This window comes from Toxotes jaculatrix, chromosome 1, assembly GCF_017976425.1.
Source record: "Toxotes jaculatrix isolate fToxJac2 chromosome 1, fToxJac2.pri, whole genome shotgun sequence".
Classification (NCBI taxonomy): Eukaryota; Metazoa; Chordata; class Actinopteri; family Toxotidae; genus Toxotes; species Toxotes jaculatrix.
The window spans coordinates 16,746,613-16,771,207 of record NC_054394.1 but is presented as its reverse complement, the minus strand read 5'-3'; the positions used below and the strand labels follow the sequence as shown (position 1 = coordinate 16,771,207).

The 24,595-nt window shown below is 40.6% G+C and overlaps 2 protein-coding genes across 4 annotated transcripts in view; both read left to right on the top strand.

Moving 5' to 3' along the window:
• furina (furin (paired basic amino acid cleaving enzyme) a) overlaps positions 1–6,002 on the top strand; it is a 79,130-nt gene extending 73,128 nt beyond the window's left edge. For all 3 annotated transcript variants that reach the window (XM_041038317.1, XM_041038307.1, XM_041038326.1), the window contains exon 16: positions 898–6,002. In XM_041038317.1, the coding sequence (XP_040894251.1) occupies positions 898–1,505 (608 nt within the window). In that variant the 3' untranslated portion in view covers positions 1,506–6,002. The remainder of the gene's footprint in view (positions 1–897) is intronic.
• A 2,622-nt stretch (positions 6,003–8,624) lies between these two features.
• Positions 8,625–23,113, top strand: fes (FES proto-oncogene, tyrosine kinase). Its single transcript, XM_041039277.1, has 18 exons — positions 8,625–9,305; positions 9,636–9,809; positions 11,053–11,149; positions 11,406–11,589; positions 12,068–12,205; positions 12,299–12,418; positions 12,594–12,716; positions 14,717–14,912; positions 15,504–15,584; positions 16,438–16,647; positions 17,011–17,133; positions 17,306–17,359; positions 18,249–18,367; positions 18,469–18,563; positions 18,709–18,832; positions 21,446–21,603; positions 21,742–21,864; positions 22,059–23,113. Exons 1-18 carry the CDS (start codon positions 9,081–9,083, stop codon positions 22,199–22,201), a joined length of 2,487 nt encoding a protein of 828 aa, XP_040895211.1. The 5' UTR covers positions 8,625–9,080; the 3' UTR covers positions 22,202–23,113.
• The last annotated feature ends 1,482 nt before the right edge of the window (positions 23,114–24,595 follow it).

The following is a 24,595-nucleotide window of genomic DNA, read 5'->3' as shown; positions in this document are numbered from 1 at the left end:
AGCCTCATATCACGAGTCTCGAATTAAGTATCAGTTTTAAGTGAAGGTCTAACTTCTGATGAGATCAAATTAAATTTTACTCCAGGTCCCTTTTTCAGTAATCTAATTTAAATTTAATGCTGTCCGTACTACTCCTGTCTCCCGCATAATCCAAATACTGCTGTAGGCAAGGTCTGAAGATGCCACGGACTGAGCACTAACACAGTGTGAAGTCCACCTACATGTTGTCTGGAATAGTGACAGCCTGACCCCTACAGGCTGTCAGAGGTACTTACATACTGACAGACCAGATCGTTTACAGAATCATTCGAGGGTGAACTGAATGTGATTATCATATATTTGATTATCATATGTTGTGATTATCATGCATCCTATAGTACACAGTGCTTTCTGACTTGAGGCTCACAACAATAGTTTTCTGTTTTTTAGCAAATTGACAAGATCTTGCAGTAAATTAGATTTTCTTCCTTCTGTTGGCTCACACTCCTGTTTTCAGCTCTGCTTCCCCCAGTGCTCAGAGTCTGTTAATTGCCATTATAGGCAATGGTCTGCATCTGGACCTGCTGCATATGGAAATGGGTCTGTTCACATAAACATGCTGCTCTCAGCACATAAATTGCAAAGCGTTCGTCATCAGTTTTTTTTTTTTTTTAGTAAGCAAAAATAGCACTAACAAAAGTGTAAATGGCGACTTGAAAGCATAATTGTCTTGAAACTTTGTCTCGCAACAACCCACTGATGAACAAATACAGACTCTGTTCTTTACCATGTTAACTGTGCTCTCTGAGGTTTGACAGTGTGGGCAGGAATCCTGGTTCTCTGTATATGGGTTGTCTGACTCATTTGAGGAAGTAAAAGGTGAGTGTGTTTATTTTATTTCCTTTCTCCGTATTACAGAGTGCAACGCCGGCTACTACCTCTTTCAGCAGGGTTGTGTCAAAGAATGTCCAGCAGGCTTCTCGGTGGGCTCCCAGCCCCTCAACTACACAGTGGGAAACTTTATATCTCCAGCTTCCGTCCCAGCCTGCCTGCCCTGCCTACCGCCCTGCCTGACCTGCAGCAGCCTCAGCCCTCAGGCCTGTCTGTCCTGCCCCCCTCACAGCTCCCTGGACCCCATCTCTGGCACCTGCCTGCACCTCAACCAGTACATGCGTGAGTCCCCCGGTAGCTTCATGGTGGGCCAGGGGAATCCAGGATTGCAGCTGCAGCTCAGCTCCCAGCTGCCCATCACCATTGCTGTGCTCAGCTGCATGGCCATCATCGCCACCTTTGCTGGCATCTTCCTGATGCTGCAGCTGCGCTCAGGCGCCCTCATCAAGCTGCCCTCTCTGGAGGCTGGCAGTGGTCTCGGTGGCAGCTTCAGCCTGGGGGGAAATAGGGTGGTGTCGTACCGCGGCATCCCGACAGTGTGGGGGGATGACGGGGTAAATACAGACTCCGAAAACGAGGAGTTTGACGTCCAAAATGAGAGGACTGCCTTTATCAAAACACAAAGTGCTCTTTAATGCCTCTCCCACATCCCTCCTTCTCTCTCGCTTTTAAAATCCCTTCAGCCCCATTTGTCTGATAATTCAGGGCTGTGGTAACTGTCCTTTCACAGTCTTTTCTGGTTTTATCACTCATCCCTTTATTTCTTTTTCTGTCTTACCTGGTTTTCATCTGAGGCCTGCTTTGGGATCTTGTCTTCCACTCTGCTGTGGGAGACCTGATGGGAAGCTGCTGTCTCTCAGAGCTCGGGATGGCCCGAGCTTTGCTTTGTTCACACTTCAGCGCATTTCTATTAAACTGGTTCTCTCCCTCCTCTTGCCCTCAATCACTAACAGTGTCTGTCTGTGCAGAGTCCATTTTCCCCTCTAGCTCAAGCTCCTTTTTGTTACAGTAAACAAATGATTATTATTTCCTTTCTTTTTTCTCTTTCCATCAGTTTCAGTGCAGTAGCCAGACGAGATTGCTGAATGTGAAGAGTAGAGATGTGTGTACGTATGTGTCTGTGTGTGTACATGCGCATGTCCGAATGAATGTGTGACTGTGAACATGTAAACAGTGTAGTGCCCTTTACAGAGAAACTAAAGGTGGCCCTGTCACATTTAGTACTTTAACCAAAAAAAAAAGTGATAACAAAAAATTGCATTATGCAGCAAGAAATCTGATTTGCAAACGCTGATTCTCTCCAGTGTCGTTTAGTGGCATCAACATCCAAAATCTGTTCAGAAAAGGACCACTTATCTGTAGTGATTCACGTTTTTAAAGTACATTTTAAAACTCAAAAGCATAAGAATTGAAAAGGAAATGTCCAGACTTTAATGCTTTAAAATTATGTGTCACCAGTCAGAGGAACAAAACAGACTGTCTGGATAGCTTTCTGGATACATCATCTCTGTCATCTTTCTTTTCATGACGAGACAATAATTGTATTTACTTTAAACAGAATCCATCCTTCATGCAGTCACTCTTTTCATCTGTATGGTTATTGTTCTAGGTGTGATGGGGGCTTTAGATCTCCTATTGTGCAGACAATCTGGAAGGATCTCTCTCAGCTCTGGCAGAACAAACTGTGGTTCACACATCTAACAAAGCTTCCTTCAGCCCTTTGGGATTCACGATGGTCTGAACTTATTCTGGCTTGGAAACTATAAATTCTCACCAGCCTCATAACCACCCAGCTATCACATGGAAGGGTATCACAAAAGATAAATTAAAGAAGGAAAAAACACACACACACACACTCACATATAGGCTACTTGATCAACCCTCAGGCACAGTCCCTTCCGGGGATATTTAATTTCTGTGTCTGATGTGTTCACAACCCGGGACTGAGCAAGAAGCAGTCGAGGTGCTGATGGGACCCAGAACAAAATGTGATTGTTGAGCACAAGAGCTTCTCAAAGCAGCTGGCAGGTGTTGAGTTACCTGTGACTGATTTCTTGACACACAGCAGAAACCCTCACAGTACATCAAGGCGTTCCCTTTTGTCAGAATATATTAGTGTTTAAAACACACATTACACACATAAATACACATATACACACTTCATGTTCATGTGTGTTCGAGTGGATGGGTGGGTGGGTGTGAGTGTGTGTGTGTTCGTTTATTGCATACGAGGTTGAGAAATGTTAATCTGCCCTCTGACGCAAAGGTTTCCTTCCCTCCCTCGTCTCACAGTTTTCGCTCTTTCAAATCTTGAATATCGTTTAGGAATCCTGCATTGATACTCCACGTCTCATCAGCGTCTCTGCACTTACCCTCCAATCTTCATCTAGTCTGAATTTCAGATTATTTCTTTAGCATACTTGCCAATTAATTATACTCTGAATGATACTGCAGCAAAGTTATTTATTCTGAGAGATTTTAATCATACCTTTAGGGAAGATTGTTTTAAAGTGATTTTTCCCCCCGGGCTGGTTATCATCTAAAATATGCACCTCATGATTTAATCCAGTGTAGCCATTTTGAATCCATTGATCTCTTTTTCTACTATGTTGAAATTATTATGATTTTTTTTTTTTTTTTTCATTTCCAGTACAGAAACAGTGGAGCTTGCTGAGAGAGGTTGTCATGGTGATGACATGCATACAAAACTGCAGCTGCTCATCCTTTTATCTACCTCTCATACCATTCAGCAAGGTTTCATACGCCATCAGAGGAGCTGTTAAATGATTATAGAGGTCAAATTATATGTAGGTCAGATATGAAAATGCCTCTCTGGAAAGGTTTAGGAGGATAGGCATGTCAAATTTATGTTTTAGAAGAGAAACAAGCAATTGCAATTCAGAAACTGTAAAGCTGCTGTGTAAATTCTAGTCCCCTGAAACTCCTATCTCTCCTCAAATTTATTGCCTTTATGATCAGCATTCATGGGCAGTCACACCTGGGCTTTAAAACCTGTTATTGAAAATAGAAGGATTGTCCATAGGTTTTGTCGGCCAGCATTTTAAGTGCTAAATCAACCTAAAATAGTTAGGAGCATCTGTTTTGCTCACCTCTTATACACAGTTTCTACCCAGATGGCTCCACCTGGGGTTAAGACCTTTTTTTTTTCTTTCACTGACAATCAAACAATTTTCTTGTTTTGTGGGTGGGAAGGTGTACAGGCACACAAAACAAATCAATTTTAATTTAACCACTTGTGTTGGGAAGCCTTCTCAGAAGGTATTATTCATAAATACGTAGAGCTGAATGTGATTTAAATAGCAAAAGTGTTTTCAAAGAGAAAGAAAAAAATATATATTTAAAAACTCACAGCAGAGAATTCAAACCCATACCTGCCAAAAGTTCTGTTCAAAAGGATGGAGAAAGACTAGTATGTATCCTGTCAAACACAGCACTGTGCCAGGGAAGCTTAATTCATCTCAGATGGCCGGTGCAGGTGTAGCACATTTGGCTTATCGCTGCAGTTTCAGCCAGGAAGCACTAAACTGGATTGGAAACCAACCCGAGAATGTGGATTTAGAGAAAATGCCCTCAAAAGGAACAAAGCTAATGTGGCTACGGAATAATGAGCGTGTGCTGCATGGCTTTGTGTGATGTACATTAGTGCCTACTGCCACTTAGGCTTCGATTAGCCCCAGTTTAAAGAGGGTGCTAATTTAAAAATGTAATAACTACAGCCTCAGACTTGAGCCACAAGATGTTATTGACTTCCCAGCTTGGTGTGAAGTGTGTAAACAACAGATAATGGGCTAATGCGGCGCCAAAATTGCTTCCATAAACTATTTTCTAAAACTCTAGAGGCTCAGAGTTTGCTTTTTTAGAAGGACTGTATGTGGGACTTTGACCAATTTGTTGCAATTAGTATGGATAATTGATTCTCAGTCTAGTAAACATTGTATATTCTGCAAAAGATTTATATTGCTTTCAGAAAGAATAAAGTTTCTCCCAAAGTGCAACATTTTGGGATGTTCAGATCTTAGCTTGATGTTGTATTCACTAGAGCTTGATAAACTCAGAGCTCTGTGCATTCAGGTGTCCCAACTTTTAAGGAAATCACGAGTGCAGGCAGCATTAAGTACCTAGTGCTTCCAAAGCACAGGGAGCTGCAGAAAACCATTAGCAGCCAGCTTATTCCTTTCACCGCAAGAATGTGATGGAAAGAACACACTAAAAAAAGAGGAGGTTCCCTAATTGTGCCGGAAAGCAGTTCCTAATTGTAAGGCTACCACTTCGCTGGCATTAAAGTGTGAAGGCTTTTAATGTAGAAAGTAACAGGAATGTCACATAAAAATCTGCTCGTTGCAAATTTTCTCCTCTGATTATAGAGAGAAGGCTCCCTCGTGGGCACGATGGAGGCTTTTGTCTTTATACCACTGATTTATGTCATGTGGAGCTCGATGTTGCTTCAGTCCTGCCTTAGGACGTAGTCTGATCAATATGAAGTCGGATGGAGTTAATAGGAGCAATATCTTTGGCATAACCAAAGACAATCATTTTTCAGTGCTGTCTGTTTAGTGTTTTAGACGTGCTGCGTTCAGGTTGTCACAGTCCATCGACCCCTTCACTTGTGTTCAAAGTGTTTTGTTGATATCATCCTGTCATCTCTGCCCTTTTTAAGATCTGCGGTGACACCCTGTATGTTCAGCAGCTGTGGAGGGAGGAGGTAGAATGTATCCCATCTCCATTAACTTAAGGGCTGAATCAGATCTGCGTGCGTCATTTTGTGTGCACATGCTTAAGTATGAATATAACACTTTGTGATGGGGAGGGGGGGCGGTTAGTGGAGCAGCCTCAGACGACTCTGTCGACCTCCTCCCGCCTTTTCATGAGGTTCCGGGCCTGTGGCTGCACACAGTACCTTACAGATTTGTGACATATGATTAATGTACAAGAATGACTATCTTACGTGGGACATAACTCTAAAATAAGGCCTATTTTTGTACTATATGAATGGTGCAGTGTAATTTTCTTGTAATTTAAAGATTTTTTTTTTTTGCTCTGGTTTTTCTCCTTTTTATTTAATTGATGTCAATTATAGATTCTACTAAAATAAAGATCTATGCAAATTTGAATGTGTTTTTATTCACTTAAATGCTCTTTTTCTTAAGTTAACTAGAAGAACCAGTAGAACAAGGTAAAAAACAAAACAACTCAGTTATAAATCACAGTCCTGCATTGAAAATCCTATTTAAGTACACGAGCACCAGCAGCAAAATGTGCATGAAGAATCTAAAGTAAAAAATATCTGGGACTTGTCTCTAATCTTTGCTTTTTTCTGGAACATTTTTCTGAAACACTGGAACAATTTGATCTTTTGGGGCCTCAAACTGTTTTTAAAAATAAAAACCATCTGAGGTCCAAGTTTAGAGGGAACACATCTCTCATGGTGGAAACATGACAAAAGGCTCCAAGTAGAAACAGATTTCTTAGTCATGCCAGCAGCATGAATCTGTGGATGGCAGTGTCAGTCTGTCAGTCCACCACTTTGCTTCAGACTTCAACTGTTGCATGGCATGAAATTTTTATGTAGGCATTCATGGATCTGAGTCCATAAATCCTGCTGATTTGGTGATCACTTGACAGTGGTGGAAAGTAACTAGTCACTTTACTTGAGTGTTTCATTTTCCTACTCCACTATAATTTGGAGGCAGCTGTTGTACTTTTTACTCCATTTGTCTGTGAATGTTCTCATTCATCCAGGTCATTGTTCTCTCTCTCAAATTGAATCGAAGGCAACTGGACTTGTATTTGTCTGGGAATTCCCAGACAAATACAAGTCCAGTTGCCTTCGATTCAATTTGAGAGAGAGTTTTTACTCCATTGCATTTATTTGACATTTGAAATGACTAATTATTTAAAGGCAAAAATTTTGCGTACAAAACCTAAGTTTTATAGTTATAGGGTTTTTTTTTTGTTTATTTGAATTTTTCATTTTCAAAATTTCCGTTTTCAAAACTGTTAATATTTCACAATGGCATTTTTCCCCAGGAAACTTAAATTTCTCGACACTTTATTTCTGACTTTTCATGAGTGTTTGCATGCTATCCTTTTTACTGTGACCCTGTTAGCATGCTGAAGCTCCATTTGAAATGTATCGGAGAAGAACCACCATCCCTGGAAGTGTAGTGATGGAAATATTTTATGAACATGAGTGCAGCGCTTAAGTGACAGCACAAGTGTTTCGTACTTTAAGTCACTTAACTTTTCCAACTGTAATATTTTTGGACATCAGACTCCTAATACAGCATCATTATGTGCTGCCTTTCACCACATACTGCACTCTGCTGCAACATGACCTACAACTGTACTTTAACAGTTGATGTCTGATGTCTCTGAACTCAACCTGAGCAGTGCTGCATTTTTTCTTTTTCTTTTTCTTTTTCCTTTTTTTTAAAATCCCTTCTTCTCTCCAGCCTTTGTAATGAGTGTGTAATTAAGCCAGCGAGTTTACAACAGAGAGTTTGCACCCAACACCAACCAAGTCATAAATACAAGTAATGAAGTGAGACTGGGTTCACACTGAGGTAAAAAGAAAATGAAATGCTTTTTTTGGGGGGGGGGCGGGGGGGGGGGGGGGGTTGTTTCATGCAAAAATCAGCAGTTTTTACAGCCTGTGAACAGTTGAGTTTAAAAAAAAAGGGAAGGTTTCAGCGCACTGGCCATTGTTCAAAGTTAAATAGCACTGGGCACTATCTAAAAATTAATTCTGTATTTTATGTGCAGTAGCGTATTGGGCTCAGCAGTAAACCTTCACCGGCCTGCATCAGACCTTCAGATCGCTGTGGGGAAATCTTGAAACCACACTGCTCCAATAACCTGCTTACCAGATGTTCATTTAACATTTATAATAACACGAAGAACAGAAGAACAGTGACCCCTGTCCTGCACTAGGAATATTGTCGTAAATTGTGTAAATTATTTTAATTACTGTTGAACTGAGGTGCAAGTAGCATTTTACTGATTGTACTGTTTTAGTTGGTTAAGGATGAGTCATTTTAATCAGTTTACAGTAAATATTGCTACTTTATAAAATGATGTTAGAGGATCAGCTGTGCTTCTCCCCTGTCTTTGTGTTTCATATTTGTCCCCAGTCCGTCCCTCTGTGTGTGTGTGTGTGTGTGTGTGTGTGTGTGTGTGTGTGTGTGTGTGTGTGTGTGTGTGTGTGTGTGTGTGTGTGTGCGCCACCTGTGGCAGTGTTTAAACACCAGTTCATGCCTTCGGTCCTCCACAAGTTGTTCAGTTACAGACAAGTTAATTTTGTCCCCATCAGAATTTGTGTTGTCCTAACCCTGTGTCTACCTGTGCTTCAGGTTCACCTGCCTCTTCAGTCCGTTCTCCTTCGTCCTCGTCACAGAAGTCCGCCTCGGCTTCAGCTCACAACTTACTGTCTTAATAAACAACCACTTTAAATGCTTATCTGTCAGTAAGTATGTTTATGTCATCGTGTCAGCATCTGCCGCTCATCTGGGTCCTACGGCATGGGCGGTGTTGCCGCCTGGAGTGGGGCTCTACCAACTGAGCAAACCGGGCGGCGATAAATGCGTTTATAAAAAAAACAAAAAAGTAATTGTGAACTGTAGTGAAGTAGAGCTGTGATAAATAAGCGGGAAATACTCAAGTAAAATACAAGAATGCGCTTACGCTAGCTATGTAAATTATCTTGGTTACAAAAATATGCACACAGAGCAACAAATGTACGTTAGTGGTCATTGTGTAAGATAAGACGCAGGTAAGATGCAGGTTTCAGGCTCAGTCGGTGGTTGCATTTAACCTCCACCCGTTTATTTGTGTGTGTGTGTGTGTGTGTGTGTGTGTGTGTGTGTGTGTGTGTGTTGTGTCTTTTATTTGGATGTTGACACATTTACAATAATAGTTTTTAAGGCTTTTAAAGTTGTTGCTAAATTGAAAACAAAATTTTCAATTACAAGTATAACCACATTCAAGCAGACATGAGGAAGTGCTGCCTCACATGAAGCTCTGATCTTTTTTTTCCCTCTTCACAGGGAAGTGAAACCCCTCTATGGTCACAAAGCAGTTACTCTTGGTCATTAGCAGCTGCTTCTGTCCCACTCATGTCACAGACAAAGGTGCCGTAAGATTTAGTGCTACCACTAAATTCTTAACAGGCAGGAGACTTTACATATTCAGAGATGGGTTTTGGGGAGGACCTGAGATGTCCACAGGCTCATGCAGCAGTCATGCGGCTGCTGGACTCAGAACTTCACCTGATGGAGGTCATGAAGAAGTGGATGGCTCAGCGGGCTAAGAGTGAACGGGAGTTTTCAGTGCAGCTGCACCACATGGCTACCATGGCGGAGAAGCTGGACCGACCTCAGCTCAGTGCAGGACTGGACTACATCAGCCAGCTTAACAAGGTGAGGTCTTATTTAAAATTATTTTTCAGCATTTAGGTTAAGTTAAAAATGGTTAAAGAACTAATAATGAGCTAAAAGATACAGTGTTTTATAAAAGACCTGTTGGTGAATCTATCCTCTCCAAAACCCACTTGTTTGTTTTAATACGTTGTCGTTATTTCATGAAATTTCACTGAAATCTAAGGAGTGTTTTCTGAGATGAATTGTTAACCAAGAAACAAATACACAAATCCAGATTGTGGAGGACTGTGCGGCCATTGCAGAGGTTTATTCATTTTTTCTCTTGTTCAAATGCCCCTGTCTCCCTGACCTTTACCCCCTGTCTGTCAGTCATGGGAAGTGCTGGTGTCCCAGACGGACTTTCTCAGTCAGGTGATGAAGAAGCGCTCTGAGGATCTGCTGGATGGTCCCATCAGCAAATTGACACTGCTCATCAGAGACAAACAGCAGCTCCGCAAAACCTACTCAGAGCACTGGAATCTACTGAGGCAGGAGCTAGGCAAGGTGTGTGACTAACACACACACAAATACACAGACTCACCACGTACAAACTTATACTTTCATGCCAAAGCCACCTTTTTACGGTGAGACCTCTGACAGTGGTGAAACCACTCACTTTTTAAGGTGTTTGGCTCAGATAGACAACACACAAAAAACTAAACTAAAAGCTAAACCAAACAAAAATATTTGAGTTTCGCCCATGGTCAGCTGGGATAGGCTCCAGCTCCCCCGCAACCCTGATGGATCATGGTATAGAAGATGAATGAATGAATGAATTTTTGATAGGTAGATAGTGTTGGAGCAAGTGACATATTTACAGTGTTCTGTGGATGGATACTGTGTTGAGAAATATTAACATAATATTCATTTTTCTGAACATTGATATATTTGAAAAAAAAATTACAATCCATATCTCAATTGTTAAGAAGCAGTAATGTCTCAAAATATTCGCTCTCAAAATAATTTTTGTACAATGTTTAGTGTAATCATCACAACCTGTCCCTTTTTCTGAACGACTTCAGAATTTTAAAAATGAAAACAAACAATGCAAATGACCGTTATGTTTACGAAACAGTGATAACCATAGTGGTGGAGCATTTCTGTATGTGACACGACTCTCTTTTTTTTTCTCTTCATCTTTACATGCAGATGAGCTCTGCAGGGGCAGCTTTATAAACAGACACCAGTCAAACGAAATGAGGTTCAATAGACTGGAAAGACTGTGTGCAAATGCATTTTGATGCGATCTCAAGCTGGTGGTTGCTCCACACTGTTTTTATTACCCAATTACATCAGGCAAATGATGTGTTCATTTTCAGTGATCCATACTGGGTCGCAGTTTGGCCGTTTGGCACTCACTTTGTTTATTTGAATTTTCTTATTTTGCTGTGCAGCTGAAGCGCAGACAGCTTTGTTTTCGTGTAGATCACTGTGTGGTTAGACAACAGATAAAATTTGTGTTGTGATTGCAATTGAACAAGTGTTCAAGAGATGTTATCTGGTTGAGTTGTGAAGTATTGGCTCTAGCCACACAGCAAAGGTCAGATCGTTTCCTCATGTCTTCTCTCATGTTTCATGTTCCTCTGCATGGCATCTGTCCACTTCCTGTGTCAAGCAGCGCTCTCATTTTGTCAGGTTATAACTGCACAAATAGCCTCTTTGAATCTCAGTTACCCTTGCACCAAATATTTTTCCATCTGTATGTGTCCTTTGAAAGATGCTGTTGTGTGTCTGTGTCATGCTGCAGGTGACACAAACAGAGCTGGAGAAGCTGAAGAGCAGCTACAGACAGGCAGTCAGAGATGCAGCTCAGAATAAGAGGAAGTATCAGGAGGCCAATAAAGGTGGGGATTCCTGATATAACTTACTTCTCTGAACAGAATCAGTTTCACATTGACAAGACAGTTTGTACATAGTGTGGTATTTTTTTGTTTTGTTTTTTTTTTTTGTCCAGTGTGGGGAGTTTTTCTGAGAACAGATGATGTCTTATGGTGTACAAATTGTGTGGACTGTGATTTGTGATATTGGGCTATATAAATTACTTAAGTGTAATTCCACCATCATATAATATGTTGTCCCCTTTCCTGTATTTGTGTGCAGATAAAGATCGGGATAAGGCTAAAGAGCGTTACATAAAAGCTTCAGTGAGACTCCACGAGTTGCATAATGAGTATGTCCTGTCTGTGCGAGCTGCTCAAGTTTACCATCAGCAGCACTACAGCCAGATCCAGCCCGCCCTGCTCAGCGCGCTGCAGTCTCTGCAGCAGGAAATGTTGCTCATTCTGTAAGAGCAAATACACCACAGAGTGGACTGAGCGAGTGGCTGTGTGTGTGTGTGTATTTGAATGACAGTATGACTGTTAACCCATTAATTACTTATCTGCCCATTACCCACATTTTTAAGCATTTTTCACATAAATTGCAACAATCAAACATTTTCTATTCTATTCATTTTTTTTTGCATTCAAGAAAACACAAACATCCAAGTTTTGAAAGCTGTGTACTAAAAACAATACTTTCAAAAAGTATAAGGTAAGAAAATCAAACCAGATAAAAGAAGAGAAACAAAAAGTGAAAAAGTGAAATTAATTATCTGCAATTGGAACCTGCAGCCAACCAATCTGGAAATTCTTATCTATATGCTTTGGAAAAGAGCAGTAATGTAAATATAGTTTGAATTTGGCTAAACGTTGCTAAACAGCCAACATCTGTGCATCATGTGTAACTCATGTTTTCATGTGCCCTTCCTGAAAACATGCCAGAAAGGAGATCCTGCAGGAGTATTTTGACATCTCCACTCTCCTCCATCATGAAGTGGTGCGGATCCACAGGGAGATGTCATCTGCTTTAACGGCCATCGATCCTGACCGAGAATATGAGAGCTTCATTCACCAGAACAGGTAGACAGAGACAAACTTTTCAGATCAGATGTCCACCATGCAATCAAGACAACTCAGCCTGCAGAGTGTGTGTGTGTGTGTGTGTGTTTGTAGGTCTGTGGGGGAGATTCCTGCTTGTGCAGAGTTTGATTTTAGCCTTCTGGAGGACACTGAGAAGCTAAATCCCAGAGAGATTGAAATGAATGACCTAACACTTGAGACAATCCAGCATAGGTGAGAACAGACAATTCATTCTAAACCAGATGACTAAATTCCAGTTTCCTTTTTTAAAGTCTCCAATACTTCCTCCTCCTTACCCGCCCCAGTTCTGTTTGCCTCCTATTTCCTCTGATTGTTTTGCATCAATTACTTCCTCTGCCCACATAATTTTACCGTCTTTTCCTCCAAGATTGACTGCGGTAGAAGAGGAGCTTCTGGACCTGGCTCGGACCCTGGGCTCCCAGCAGACTTCGGTCGAGCAGCTGGAGCTGGAGCTGGAGGCAGAGAGGGAAGGCATCAAAAAAGGCCAGAGGTGAGCCGACCACAGACATGAGCCAGAATCACTGATGCTCTGATGTTGTATACAGAGGCTACAGAGGAGGTCTCAAAATAAAAACTCACAGCCTTTGGTAGCTGTGAAGAAAAATTACAGAGTCTGTAGGCAGTCCTTCCCATCAGGAGAGTTCACTGTGCTTTAGGCTGGGCAGCAGCTAATAACCAGTGTGGTCTCAGGGGGTAGTAGGTGCCTTATGAATTATAATACAGTGATATGGTCAGAGCTATGGAGCTTGATCCCCTCATTTGTCTTGGTTGATGAGGCTGTCTGAAGGTGTTAGAGGTTTACAGTCCTGCGGGAGTGATCGAGTCATTAACAAGCTCCTTGAGGACGACTGGAAACTGTGTTTATTTGAAAAAGGTTGATAACTTGTGAGGGCAGTTGGGGAGCACATGTGGTGGTGGTGGTGGTGTTAGTGAGGTGAGTGGAGGTCATGCTGCCCTTTGGTCTGGGGTTTGAAGAAACATTTTATAAATCAACAGTGACAAACTGCGTTAGCTTGACTTAGTGTGACCTCTTGTTGCTGAGAATGTGTAAACCTGAGGAAAAGTCAGACCGGCTACTAATCACCATCACTCTGAGATCATTTCAAAAGCATTAATGAAGCCTTCTTCAGTTTGATTGGTGCACACAGAAATCTAGTCAAGCAGTAGCGTGTCAGCAATCTGTTCTGCTTATCTGGAGCTTTCTATTAAACAGCATCCCCTGTTAAAATATTAATCTTTGTTGGCCCAACTGTCTCTGAAATGTAGATCGCATTTTCTTTTTTTCTGAGTCCTTTAAAGACTTTTCGTCCATGTTGGTGAAAAAGTCAAAGTAATAGTTTGACATATTGGGAAATATCCTTGTTTGCTCTCTGGTAGAAAGCTACATGAGTGATATCATTCTCATGTCTGTATGCTAAATTTGAAGCTGCAACCAGTTAGTTTAACTTGGCACAAAGACTAGGAACACGGGGAAACAACTAGCCTGGCTCCTGGACCAAAGAGCAAACAAATCTGCCGACCAGCTCCCCCTAAGCTCAAAATTTCCACAGTGTTTCTCGCTTCTTAATCACAAACAGAGCAACGCAAAACACGAAGTTTCAAGTTGACCTTGAAAACAGCACTTAACAAAACAACCTCATCACAAGCAGTTTTTTTGTTGTTCAGCCCACTGAATCACAGAGCCCAAGGTATGTCTTTAAATTCCTTGTTTTATGACCAAACATCCAAAGAAACCCCAAAAATGCAGTTTATAAGGAAGAGCAGTAAATTCTAACATTTGAGAAGCTGAAATCAGAGAATATTTGGCATTTTTTGCTTAAAAAAATGACTGCAATATGTAATTTTTATCAAAATAGTTGAGGATTAATTTCCTGACAACTGATTCATTTTTTCAGCTCTGATGAAATTAACCCACAAGGAGCGACTGACTAAGTGGGCATATCATGGAGCTGCAACTGTGGTGCGTGCACTGTGCTGTGCGCGTGGTACAGGAACTTAGAGGTGACAGGGTACATTACTCTGTGCATAGAGGGAGGTCAGGGTAGTCATCAGGGGTCAAACAGCAAATTTGAGCCCTGGTTCCCTCTAACAGATTAACCCAGCCATGTCCTGGCTGTTCCTGTTCTGGTGAACCGTGCGCTGATTAGTTAAAAGGACCTCTACAATCAAGCCCTTGCTTATTTTTGTGAAGCTCTGTTTTAGGACTTCAGAAGGACTCTTTGTAGATTCAGTGTTTACTTACACGCACACCAGGACTGACTAAGCTCTTGTTGAAGAAGCCCTCTTATTGATTGCTTTAGTCAATAGGAAGCATCTGCAAACATATTTGCACAGACAGGCCTTTTTTTTAAACTGATGTCTGTGTGCACTTGTTCTGTCTAATTGTGTCACTTCTGTTGTTTTATTGACTTTGTGTTCGTCACATTGACAAGGTCCTACACAAATATAATTTACCTTCCCTGACATTCAGCTGCTCTCTGTTTTGTCCAGGGTCTACCTGTTCAGCAAGAGACATGCACTGGAGGGGTGCCGGCAGCAGGTTGCTCTGTCTCAGGGCATGAGAGCCAAGCTGGAGGCTCAGAGATTTATTCTGAAGGAGAAATTGGACCTGCTGGGTTCCAAAGAACCTCCTTCTGCTTTGAAACTGGACCCCGACACAGTTTCACTTTCATCCACCTCAAGCAATGTATGTTCTCTCTACCAGAGGCTGTAGTTTCTTTGTTCTTTTTTTAAGCTCCTGATCAAATTAGTTCTGTTGGTCAGCCAGAAAAAATAATAACCTGTTTTTTTTTAGATCTGGCTGACTGACAGAACTAATTTGCCACATCTAATTTTACTGACAACCAACAACAACAGAAGCCTAATGTTAGATCTTACCACCCTTTTTTAAATTGCTTTTTACAGATGATATTTAGGCTAAAGATTTTGTTACCACACAGGGTGTATGGTACCTAACACCAGCTTCTAGCTAACCATAGCTTATGCCATTGCTTCACTTCAAAAGATTAGACTGAAAGGCATGGAGTAAAGCCTGTTCCTACCTTTGTCCTGAAATATACCAACAACTGTTTTATAGATGAGATTTCATATGGCTATCCCATGGCTGTTTTTTTCATGAAAATAAATATAGAATAGTAGTATTTTATGACAACCTTCCAACTATTTTGGCTTTTTTTTTGCTTTCATTTTGATAGTAACAGTAGCTGAAAAGAATGAGAGAAGTGAGGACACTCAGGTTTTGCATGATGTGCTTGATTTTTTTTTTTTTTTTTTTCAGGACCACAGCCAAACTCCTTCCAAATTCCTCAGGGACGGGATCATAAACAATCTGAGTGGCCTGTTTAAACCCAAATCTGAAGTACGTTAAACAGTTACAATAATTGCACACCAAACAATGATAGATAAGGGGTTATATGTATCTGTATGACATCACGCTGTACACACAGTATCTGTTGTGAGTTGCTGAAGAACACTTTAACAGGAAGGACAGTTGCTCCAGTTGAAGGACACTTCCCCTCTTCAATCTAACACCTTCCTGCTCTTAGCTTTAACTGCAGTGGCTGTTTTTCTACACTCAGAGCTCTTGCCATACAACAAACAATTCATCATTTCAAAGTGTATCCTCTGAGCTCACTCAGGCACATGATCTTTCTTTGGGGTCTCCTGCTCCTGAAGGCATCATGGGACTCATTGAGGTCAGCTTTGTCGGTCAAGTTACTACTTTTGAAGTTCTGCCTGACCTAAAACTAAGTTTACTTCTCAGGCCGCCAGTTTGTATTTTATCATTTTATCATTGGTGACAGATGATAGCGCACAGGAAGACACGACCCAGCCATCCTGTACAAAAAACTCTCAACCGGAAAAGGCCTTGTGCAAGTCATTCTCTAAGTTTTTAATCTCTCAGAGCGATAAAAACGACTGCTGCATGCTGTGAAAGAGCAAATAATGTTTTAATGTCTACGATGTGTTGGACTTCAAGTCTAAATTATTTGAAGTGTGAACTACTTCTCCCTCTCCAGCTCCCAACTCTGTGGTACCCTGGAGGCATGAAGGGTTTTGCAGTTAGACTTTAAAGTATTACAGACTCTTCTTTGAAGTATCTCCACATAATCTCTGCAGAATCATTCTAAAACCCATCCTCTATCACTTCTTGTTGTTTCATTATTCAAGTCAACTTTAAAGAATCTGCTTTTTTCTGTTCCTGCCTTCAGGTGCTTCCTGCCCTCGCCCCTGTGCGGGACGTTGATCGTCCTCTGGGGCAACAGGACTGGTACCACGGAGCCATTCCCAGACTGGAGGTCCAGCAGCTGCTAAAGAGTGATGGTGACTTCTTGGTGAGGAAGAGTCAAGAGAAACAAGGTTACGTGCTCTCTGTGCAATGGGATGGATCCTGCAAACATTTCCTTATTCAGGACACGGATGTAAGTAAATCTTTTACTTTATAAATGTTGTTCCTCTGTGTTTCTGTGTGCACTTCATATCAGATAGTTTGAATATGTTTGCAAGTTTTGAGTAATTAAGGCTAATCACATTGCTAAAAAAAATGTATGTTGTTTCTTTCCCTATTTTTTGTTTATAAAAAGGAAGAGACCATTTTCTACATGATGAGGATGTCTGCATCTGAAGCTGAATGAATTTCAGATGTTTTGAGTAAACAAAACTGATAGGGGACAAGTTAATTTAAAAAAATCTAACAATTGTTTTCATTATGTTAAGTTTTCCTCTTGCCTGTATGTTTACACATCAGTTCACCTCTGTAAGTGCTTTTCTCTGTGTGTCAGTAGAATCTGTACCGTCTGGATGGTCAAGGCTTCCACAGTATCCCACTGTTGATTCACCATTTACTAACCTCAAGACAATACATCACCAAGAGGGCTGAAATCGTGCTGAAGAAACCTGTACTGAAGGTACACACATGCATGCATGTGAACTCTGTGGATGATGATTTTCAACACGTTTTTCCAGAGCTCCTCAACGCACAACTTAAACACACTAACAGCTGATTAATGTACTTCCATGTGTAAGCCTGAACTTGCTCTCTAAGGATCTTTCTTTCAAATTCTCTTTTAACCCCACTAGGACAAGTGGGTCCTGGAACATGATGATATTATTTTGGGACAGCTCATTGGACGGGTGGGTAAGCCTGGTATCTGTTGACATAAAGTTTTGTTTTTATTAATTGCTTTTTATGATACCTGTTTAGAGTTAGCTATGATTAATGTGTCTGTGCGTTTGTAATCTCAAAACCACACTAATTCACTTAAAATAAGCAAAAACAAAAAATAAAGCAAAACATAAAAGGTAAGTACACATAACAAAGGCCAACTCTACAATACGAGTGCTCTGGAGACCTTGCTGCCAGTTTAATTGTCTGTCTTAAATTAATACTTATTGAAGTGTTACTGTTCGTTGTGATACTTTCTCCTCTCCATGCTGGCTACAGAAAGATCTTGTCCTAAAATGATTTCAGTTTAAGTGATGGGGGACAAAATGCAAAGTTCTTGTTTTAAGAAAAACTGTTCTATTTATTGGGCCCAAAGCTATTATGAGGCTTCAGCAATTTGATTATATTCAAATAAAGTGAGTAATTTAGAAAGTTACAGTGTTTTTAGAGCAAAATTTCCCCTTTTTGTTACTATCATTCTGTTGTGGCTCAGAAAGAAAACGCTGCCCTCAGAAATAAAAAGAGGGAAGTTTGTATGAAAAAGGCTGTAACTGTGGAAGGTACCCACTTGGTTTGTGTAATTCAGACAACTGAGATCTCATATTAACTACAGCTGGTGTACACTGATATTGCTTTGGGAGGGGATATCTTTGTTGCCACTGTGCACAGGAGGAACAGCTACAGAAACCATTAGAATTCATTTATCTCTCATTTCATTTCATAAAATTACACATATGGTGACATTTCACAGGAAATGGTTGACTTTTTGAGAAAACCATGTGTTTAACTGTCACATCTGAAGAGCGAGGAGAGTTTAAAAAAACTGTGACTGATCATGCTGGTGTTGGTACTACACAGGGCAACTTTGGAGAAGTGTACAGTGGTCGTTTACGCTCTGATAACACTCCTGTAGCTGTGAAATCCTGTAAAGAGAACCTGGCCCCAGAGCACAAGAGTAAGTTCCTGATGGAGGCCAGGTTAGTACACACACACACACACATGCACACGCATACATGCGCGTGCGCGCACACACACACATATGCACACATACTCTGTTCTCCTTTCCTGTGCTGTCCAGGATCTTGAAGCAGTACGACCATCCTAACATTGTGAAGCTGATAGGTGTGTGCACACAGAAACAGCCCATCTACATCATCATGGAGCTTGTTCAAGGTAAACGCCATCCTGTTAGTCACCACCTTTATATCTCTACAGCTTCAAGATTTATTGTTCCACTATTGCTTCCCCACTTTGTTCCTCCATCATCACTCTATATGTGTGCGTGTGTGTGTGTTTGTGTGTTTACACATTTCATAAGGTGGGGACTTTCTATCCTTCTTGCGGCATGAGGGTCACAGCCTGAAGCCTAAGATGTTGGTCAAAATGACAGGAAATGTTGCAGCTGGCATGGAGTACCTGGAGAGCAAGAAGTGTATCCACAGGTTGGTCAGTCAGCCAGAGTTTGTGGAGCCCCATTTGTGGGGACAATACAATTCACAGTGCTCTGTGTAATCACAAAATCTGGTAAGACTATGACTTTATATAATTTATATCAGAGACACTTGCGTCAAGGAGTTTACACAAAATGGTTTTGAAATTAGAGTTGGCCAGTGGTAGAAGGTAACTACGAACATTTACCCAAATACTGTACTTGAGTGCAGTTGTGAGGTGCTTGTACTTTTATTGAGTAATTTTCATTTGCAATTATAATAATTTATGACTTTAAACATTTTGTAGGCAAATCCTATGCTTGAATGCTTTAGTTTCCAGTTATTTTTCAGATTCAAATTATTAATTCAAAATATAAAAAAGCTTATATGCCCCTCAGCTGATGCATTTTCAGCTTCTCTATAACTGTATTTTTACACAGGGTGTTACAACAAGGAAAATTTTCATTGTCCTGCAACATTAGAATATGCCATATGCTTAATACAGTATACAAATACACTATGTAAGACATTACAAAATATATATATTTTATATGTATAAAAAGGCATCCTTAGATTGGATGACAGCGTTTTTTAAGTCTAGATTTCTCAAAATTGTGTAGTGGCGCTAAAACCACCATGAATTTATCACACAGGAAACACATGAAACAGTGCAGTGGAGTGTGTTAGACAAATGATTGTTCCAGTAAAACTGAATTGGTTGCATATTAGAACATATTCATTTCACATACAGTACAATGTAGTTTCCACAAGAACAAGTGTGGTACAAGCTGCAGGCAGATTGATCTCAAAGCCTTTATAATAAAACACCTCATTCACTTCTGCAATATTCACTTCACCTAACAGTTAACCAAACAGAACTTTCCCAGCAGCACTTCCACATATGCTGTTGTATTAATAAAACATTCAATCGAAAATGAGGGATAAAGAGTTTCCTTAAACAACTGATAGCTGTGGTGTCCTTGAAACTGAAACTAGAAACCTACAGTGTTTTTTCACTTAAATGAAAAAGGCAAAACAACTATGACTTTAAGAGAAAATTGCATCACATTCATTTCACAAACATATTGTTCCTAAGCAACTTATAAAAAGTGCATTCAAACTCAAAATCAACAAGAGCATGAATGCATAAATGTCAACAAAAACTGAAACATGTAACAGCATTTTCAGGGACCTGGGATGCAAGTGCTCACGGCTTTTTTTCTCATGTTGAAGTGACACATAAGTGAGCAAGTGACACATTATCGCTTGCACGTGGTTTTGAGGTGTTGTCTAAAAAAGTAGGTTTGCAGCCTGTGGTAAAAGATGGGTGGCGATCACTATCCTGTCTTCATCTGGAGCTCATTTCACAGAAAAGCACTTTGACTGTTCTGGTAGTATGACTCAGGTTAAAGTGTTTAGATACAACCATAACCTTAGGAATATACATGTTCACGTCACGATTATCTGTTCATTAATTGCTAATTTCTCTTTATAATAAACTGTTTTATTTCTACAGCAACTGACGCATTAAAAAAAAAGCTTGACAAAAATATCAGTAGTGCTGTCGGTTCCATCACTAAAAATATTGTGCCAAAAACCCATTTCAAATATTCAGACAAATAAAAGAAGGAATTAAAAAGAGACACGTTGAAAAACATCAATACAGAGAAAGTGAAATACAGTAAAACAGAGTGGAAAGTAAAAATGATAAACACAAAACAGACTATTGAAATGAACCTTACAAAAATTGATTCTCAGATAATAGGCTATGTCACAGCCGTGGTCTTTAACAAGACAAGGCAGCCTCTATATTTCTTTGTCCTAACTGTTGGAAAATGGTAGAACACTGTAGTACTTGAAGACTTGAGGCGGTTTACAAGGAGGGACAGTCAGCTTAATATGGAGATGCCAAACCATTCAAAACCTTGTACACTCTTGTACACTGGTAATAAGATTTTAAAATCTGCTGTAAAAGAGACAGAGAGCCAACGCAAGGATGCTGAAATGTGTTCTTTTCGATCATGTTGCACAAGCCAACCCTGGCTGTAGCTACACAGACACAGACTCAAAAGACTGTGGATCTCATAGTTACAAAGATCAAACGTGGGGGTGTTAGTAGCCCACAAACAAAGTGTGCATCCAAAGAAAAATCAGAAAAGGCTGGAATCCAAAAATACTGTAAAAATGTGTGATACTGTTAAATGCAACCTAAAATGGAATTGTATGCATGCAATTTTTTTTTTTTTTGGCATGTGTTGTTGAGTCGGAGCGACTGGGAAGCGTAGGGTGAGGCATCAGAGAAGGCTGTCGGTGCTCTAGAGGAGAAGACATGAGGTTGTGACATCCGGCTCATTACAGGAGCGCTGTACGATTTGCCCAGCGGGGACAGATCAGAGCAGGCTGCTGGTAGCTGCTCAGCCTGTAACGCTGCATGCCAAACTGCCTCACATGCAACACCAGAGACATGACAAGAACGCCTGTTCTCTCAGTAGTGCTGTCTGTTCCATCACTGTTTCTCATTTTATTTCATACAGGGCATGGTGTTTCTGTGTCTCTTTCTCCATTTTTCATCAGCCTCTGTATAAATCCCTCTTACATCTCGCTCCCTCTTTTTTTTTTCTTTAGGGACCTGGCAGCAAGAAACTGTCTCGTTGCAGAGCACAACGTGGTAAAGATAAGTGACTTTGGGATGTCCCGTCAACAAGATGACGGTGTCTACTCTGCAGAGGGCGGCCTCAGACAGATCCCTGTCAAATGGACGGCTCCTGAAGCCTTGAACTACGGTATGCCACAACTCCCTCTGCCTTGCAGTCACAGCCAGACACACTTCTGCTGTTTCCGTCTGCCAAACAGTCAATTAAAAACTGACAAAGAGCTGTGATTGTGCCTTTGCCAATGCTGCCCCCTGCTGGTGTTTTCAGGTCGTTATACCACAGAGAGTGATGTCTGGAGCTTTGGTGTCTTACTGTGGGAGACCTTCTCCCTGGGAATGACACCCTACACTAGCATGACCAACCAGCAGACACGAGATGAAGTGGAGAAAGGTAAAGGCTCACATCAAGCACTCAGAGAGAAGTTGTCAGTGTTTGTGTTCAGATGCCACTGAGGAAAATTCCTCCTCCTTCATTGGGCTTGATTCTGACACTGGGGCCTTTTCTGAATTCTGTGTTTTGGAAAATATCTGCAGTGTGCTAAGATTATCTCAGTACCTGTTTTGATTGTCTGTGATGTGTTTCAGGATACCGTATGCCTGCTCCTCATGGCTGCCCCATGGAAATCTCCAGGATTATGAATAGCTGCTGGCAGTACGATCCCAGAAACAGGCCGTCTTTCAAGAAACTTCGGGCTGAGCTCAGTGCTGTATACAACAAAATTACATAATACAAGCCTGGACATGTAGTTTTTTTTCTATCAGTTAGATTGGTTGTTTGGTAGTTTGAATGCTTTCCCTTCAGAACAGGTGTTGAAATCCAGTATATAGACCAGTTGGTGGCAGCATTCTTGTTTCTTCACCTCTTACACTGTTTGTCTATTTTTCATTCCTCCTCCTGGGAACAGAAGGTTCTCCTGAACGCTTCTATTCTCTTTGAGACTACACAGATTTGAACTACTGTATGGCATGTTGTTAGCATAAGTGGTAAACACCCGTTCTTTTATTTTTTTTGCACACCACCTGCCCAGCACCACACACCAGACAGACAAACTGAGCAGGTAGCTGGTGAACATACTGGAGTTATATGTTTGAGGTCGCCTGTTATACAGATTTAATGGCAGAAACAAGTTTATTTTAGTGGCCAAGGCACAGCACTATTCAAGTCAACATCCTGTGTGAAAAGGAGTCAGGAGTCAGAAGCACTTTTTAAAACTGCTTTTGTAGAATTAAAGCAAATGACGTCCCTCCTGTTAACCCTATCCAGCAATAATATATGTCTTTGCCTACCTTTGCTATGGAAAGGCAAGATAACCAATTTTATTTAACAAGTTAGACTGACGTAAATGTTTACTTTTTTGACCATGAAGTCAGAATCTCATTAAAAACAGTATAAACAGTAACAAATTAAAGTTAAAATTATAATTATAATTAATGTCGATCATACTCAGAATTTTAGTATAGTTTGTACAGAGGACTGTAGATAACAAAATTAAAACTGTAATTTCATGATGGAGTATCTGTTTCAGTTCTTGTGCATTAAGGTTGAACTTATTGTTTCTATACAGGGAAACAATACAGTTGTGTAATTTAAATAAAAAAATATATTTTTTGATGCATGATTAAAGTACATCCTATGAACATGTAATCTCCAGCAGTGGAGTGTGTGCACTCAGTGTGAGAGCAGACCTCTGTTAAACAAACAGAGGTCTTGTTTTGATTTCTACAACATATTGCTTGCACAGTTGACTCAGCTCACAGCACACAGGCTGGCGGAGGCTGTTGACAGTTATGTGTTTAAATTATACTGATGTCTGAAAAGGTGGTGAGGATGTATTTATGTAATCCCACACTTGTAATAATTTGGGGCCTGAGTCGAAAACACATTTGGCTGTACACATATGTCCTTTGTATTTTGAGCTAAGAGCAGTGTAGCTCTGGGGAAAGCAGCAACTGTGTGGTATAGCTCAACAGCTACTGGATGAATTTCTGAATGGACCAAACTCAGCCTCAGGTTTCATCATCCTTACTGTAAACTAACAAGCTAAATGCAGTGAATATTAACGGTTGACATTTTCACATGCTACCTAAACAGAATATCAAATTGAAATGCTACGGTTAGTCTTCATGCTAAGCACTGGCGTGCTAACATTCAATAGATGTTAACATACAGTTCGAAGTACAGCTGGATATTTTCAATTTATGAAATATGAGTCAGATCTGACAGGTAAGAGCCTGACAAGTTAATCTGAGGGTAGATTCACACTAAGCTTTCTCCATCTGCCCTTCATTCACACCAAGCCTGTTTCACAGTAAGGAATACATTTGTCAGTATTAAAATCAAGATCTAAAACATTTGTCAGCCAAAATGTAAGGTTTAATTGTATTTAAAGCAGAAGAAAAAAATAATAAAAGTGTTGCATGAGTTTTCCATCAAAGTGCTTAAGGAGATAGTTGAGTTAAATGGTGGCAAACTGCAAAAGGTCAAGGAGGCTGTGCAGCTGGGTCCTGACCAGTCTCTGAAAATATCTTCAGTACCAGTGAAATTAATGACACTGAAGGCACTGAGACATTTTGTTTACCACTGGTACAATAGCTGACCCTTCCCATATTCCGTGGGCTCAGCTGCTCCACGGACAAGTTAAATGGATGACAGAAAATATCACAGATATCTGAGAAGACTGATACCACTCTCATGACTGTGCTAAATATGGAGCTACCATGATCAGATGGTTAACTTATCTTAGCCTAAAGACTAGAAACAGGCAGAGAATGCCTGCCTGGCTCTGTCTGATGGTAACAAAATCCAGCTGTCAGCAGCTCTAAAGCTCACTGATGGTTATATCGGTTATATCTAATTTCTTTAATCCATAAAAAGACGTGTTAAGTGACAAGTTGTTGTTTTACAGGGGGTTATGTACTGGATTGATTGTTTCCTGGGACCTGACCTGCTTTAAATGTCAGTATTGCCAGTCACACAGCACGTTTTAACTTGTATTGATGTTTATTTTGTCGGATGCTTTTACAGTAGTGGTTTTATATGTATTTTAGTCCAGGAATTCCTGTTTGTCTTGTTAATAGGTAGCTTTTATAATCTGTGGTCAAATGACTGTTTTAGCTTGTCA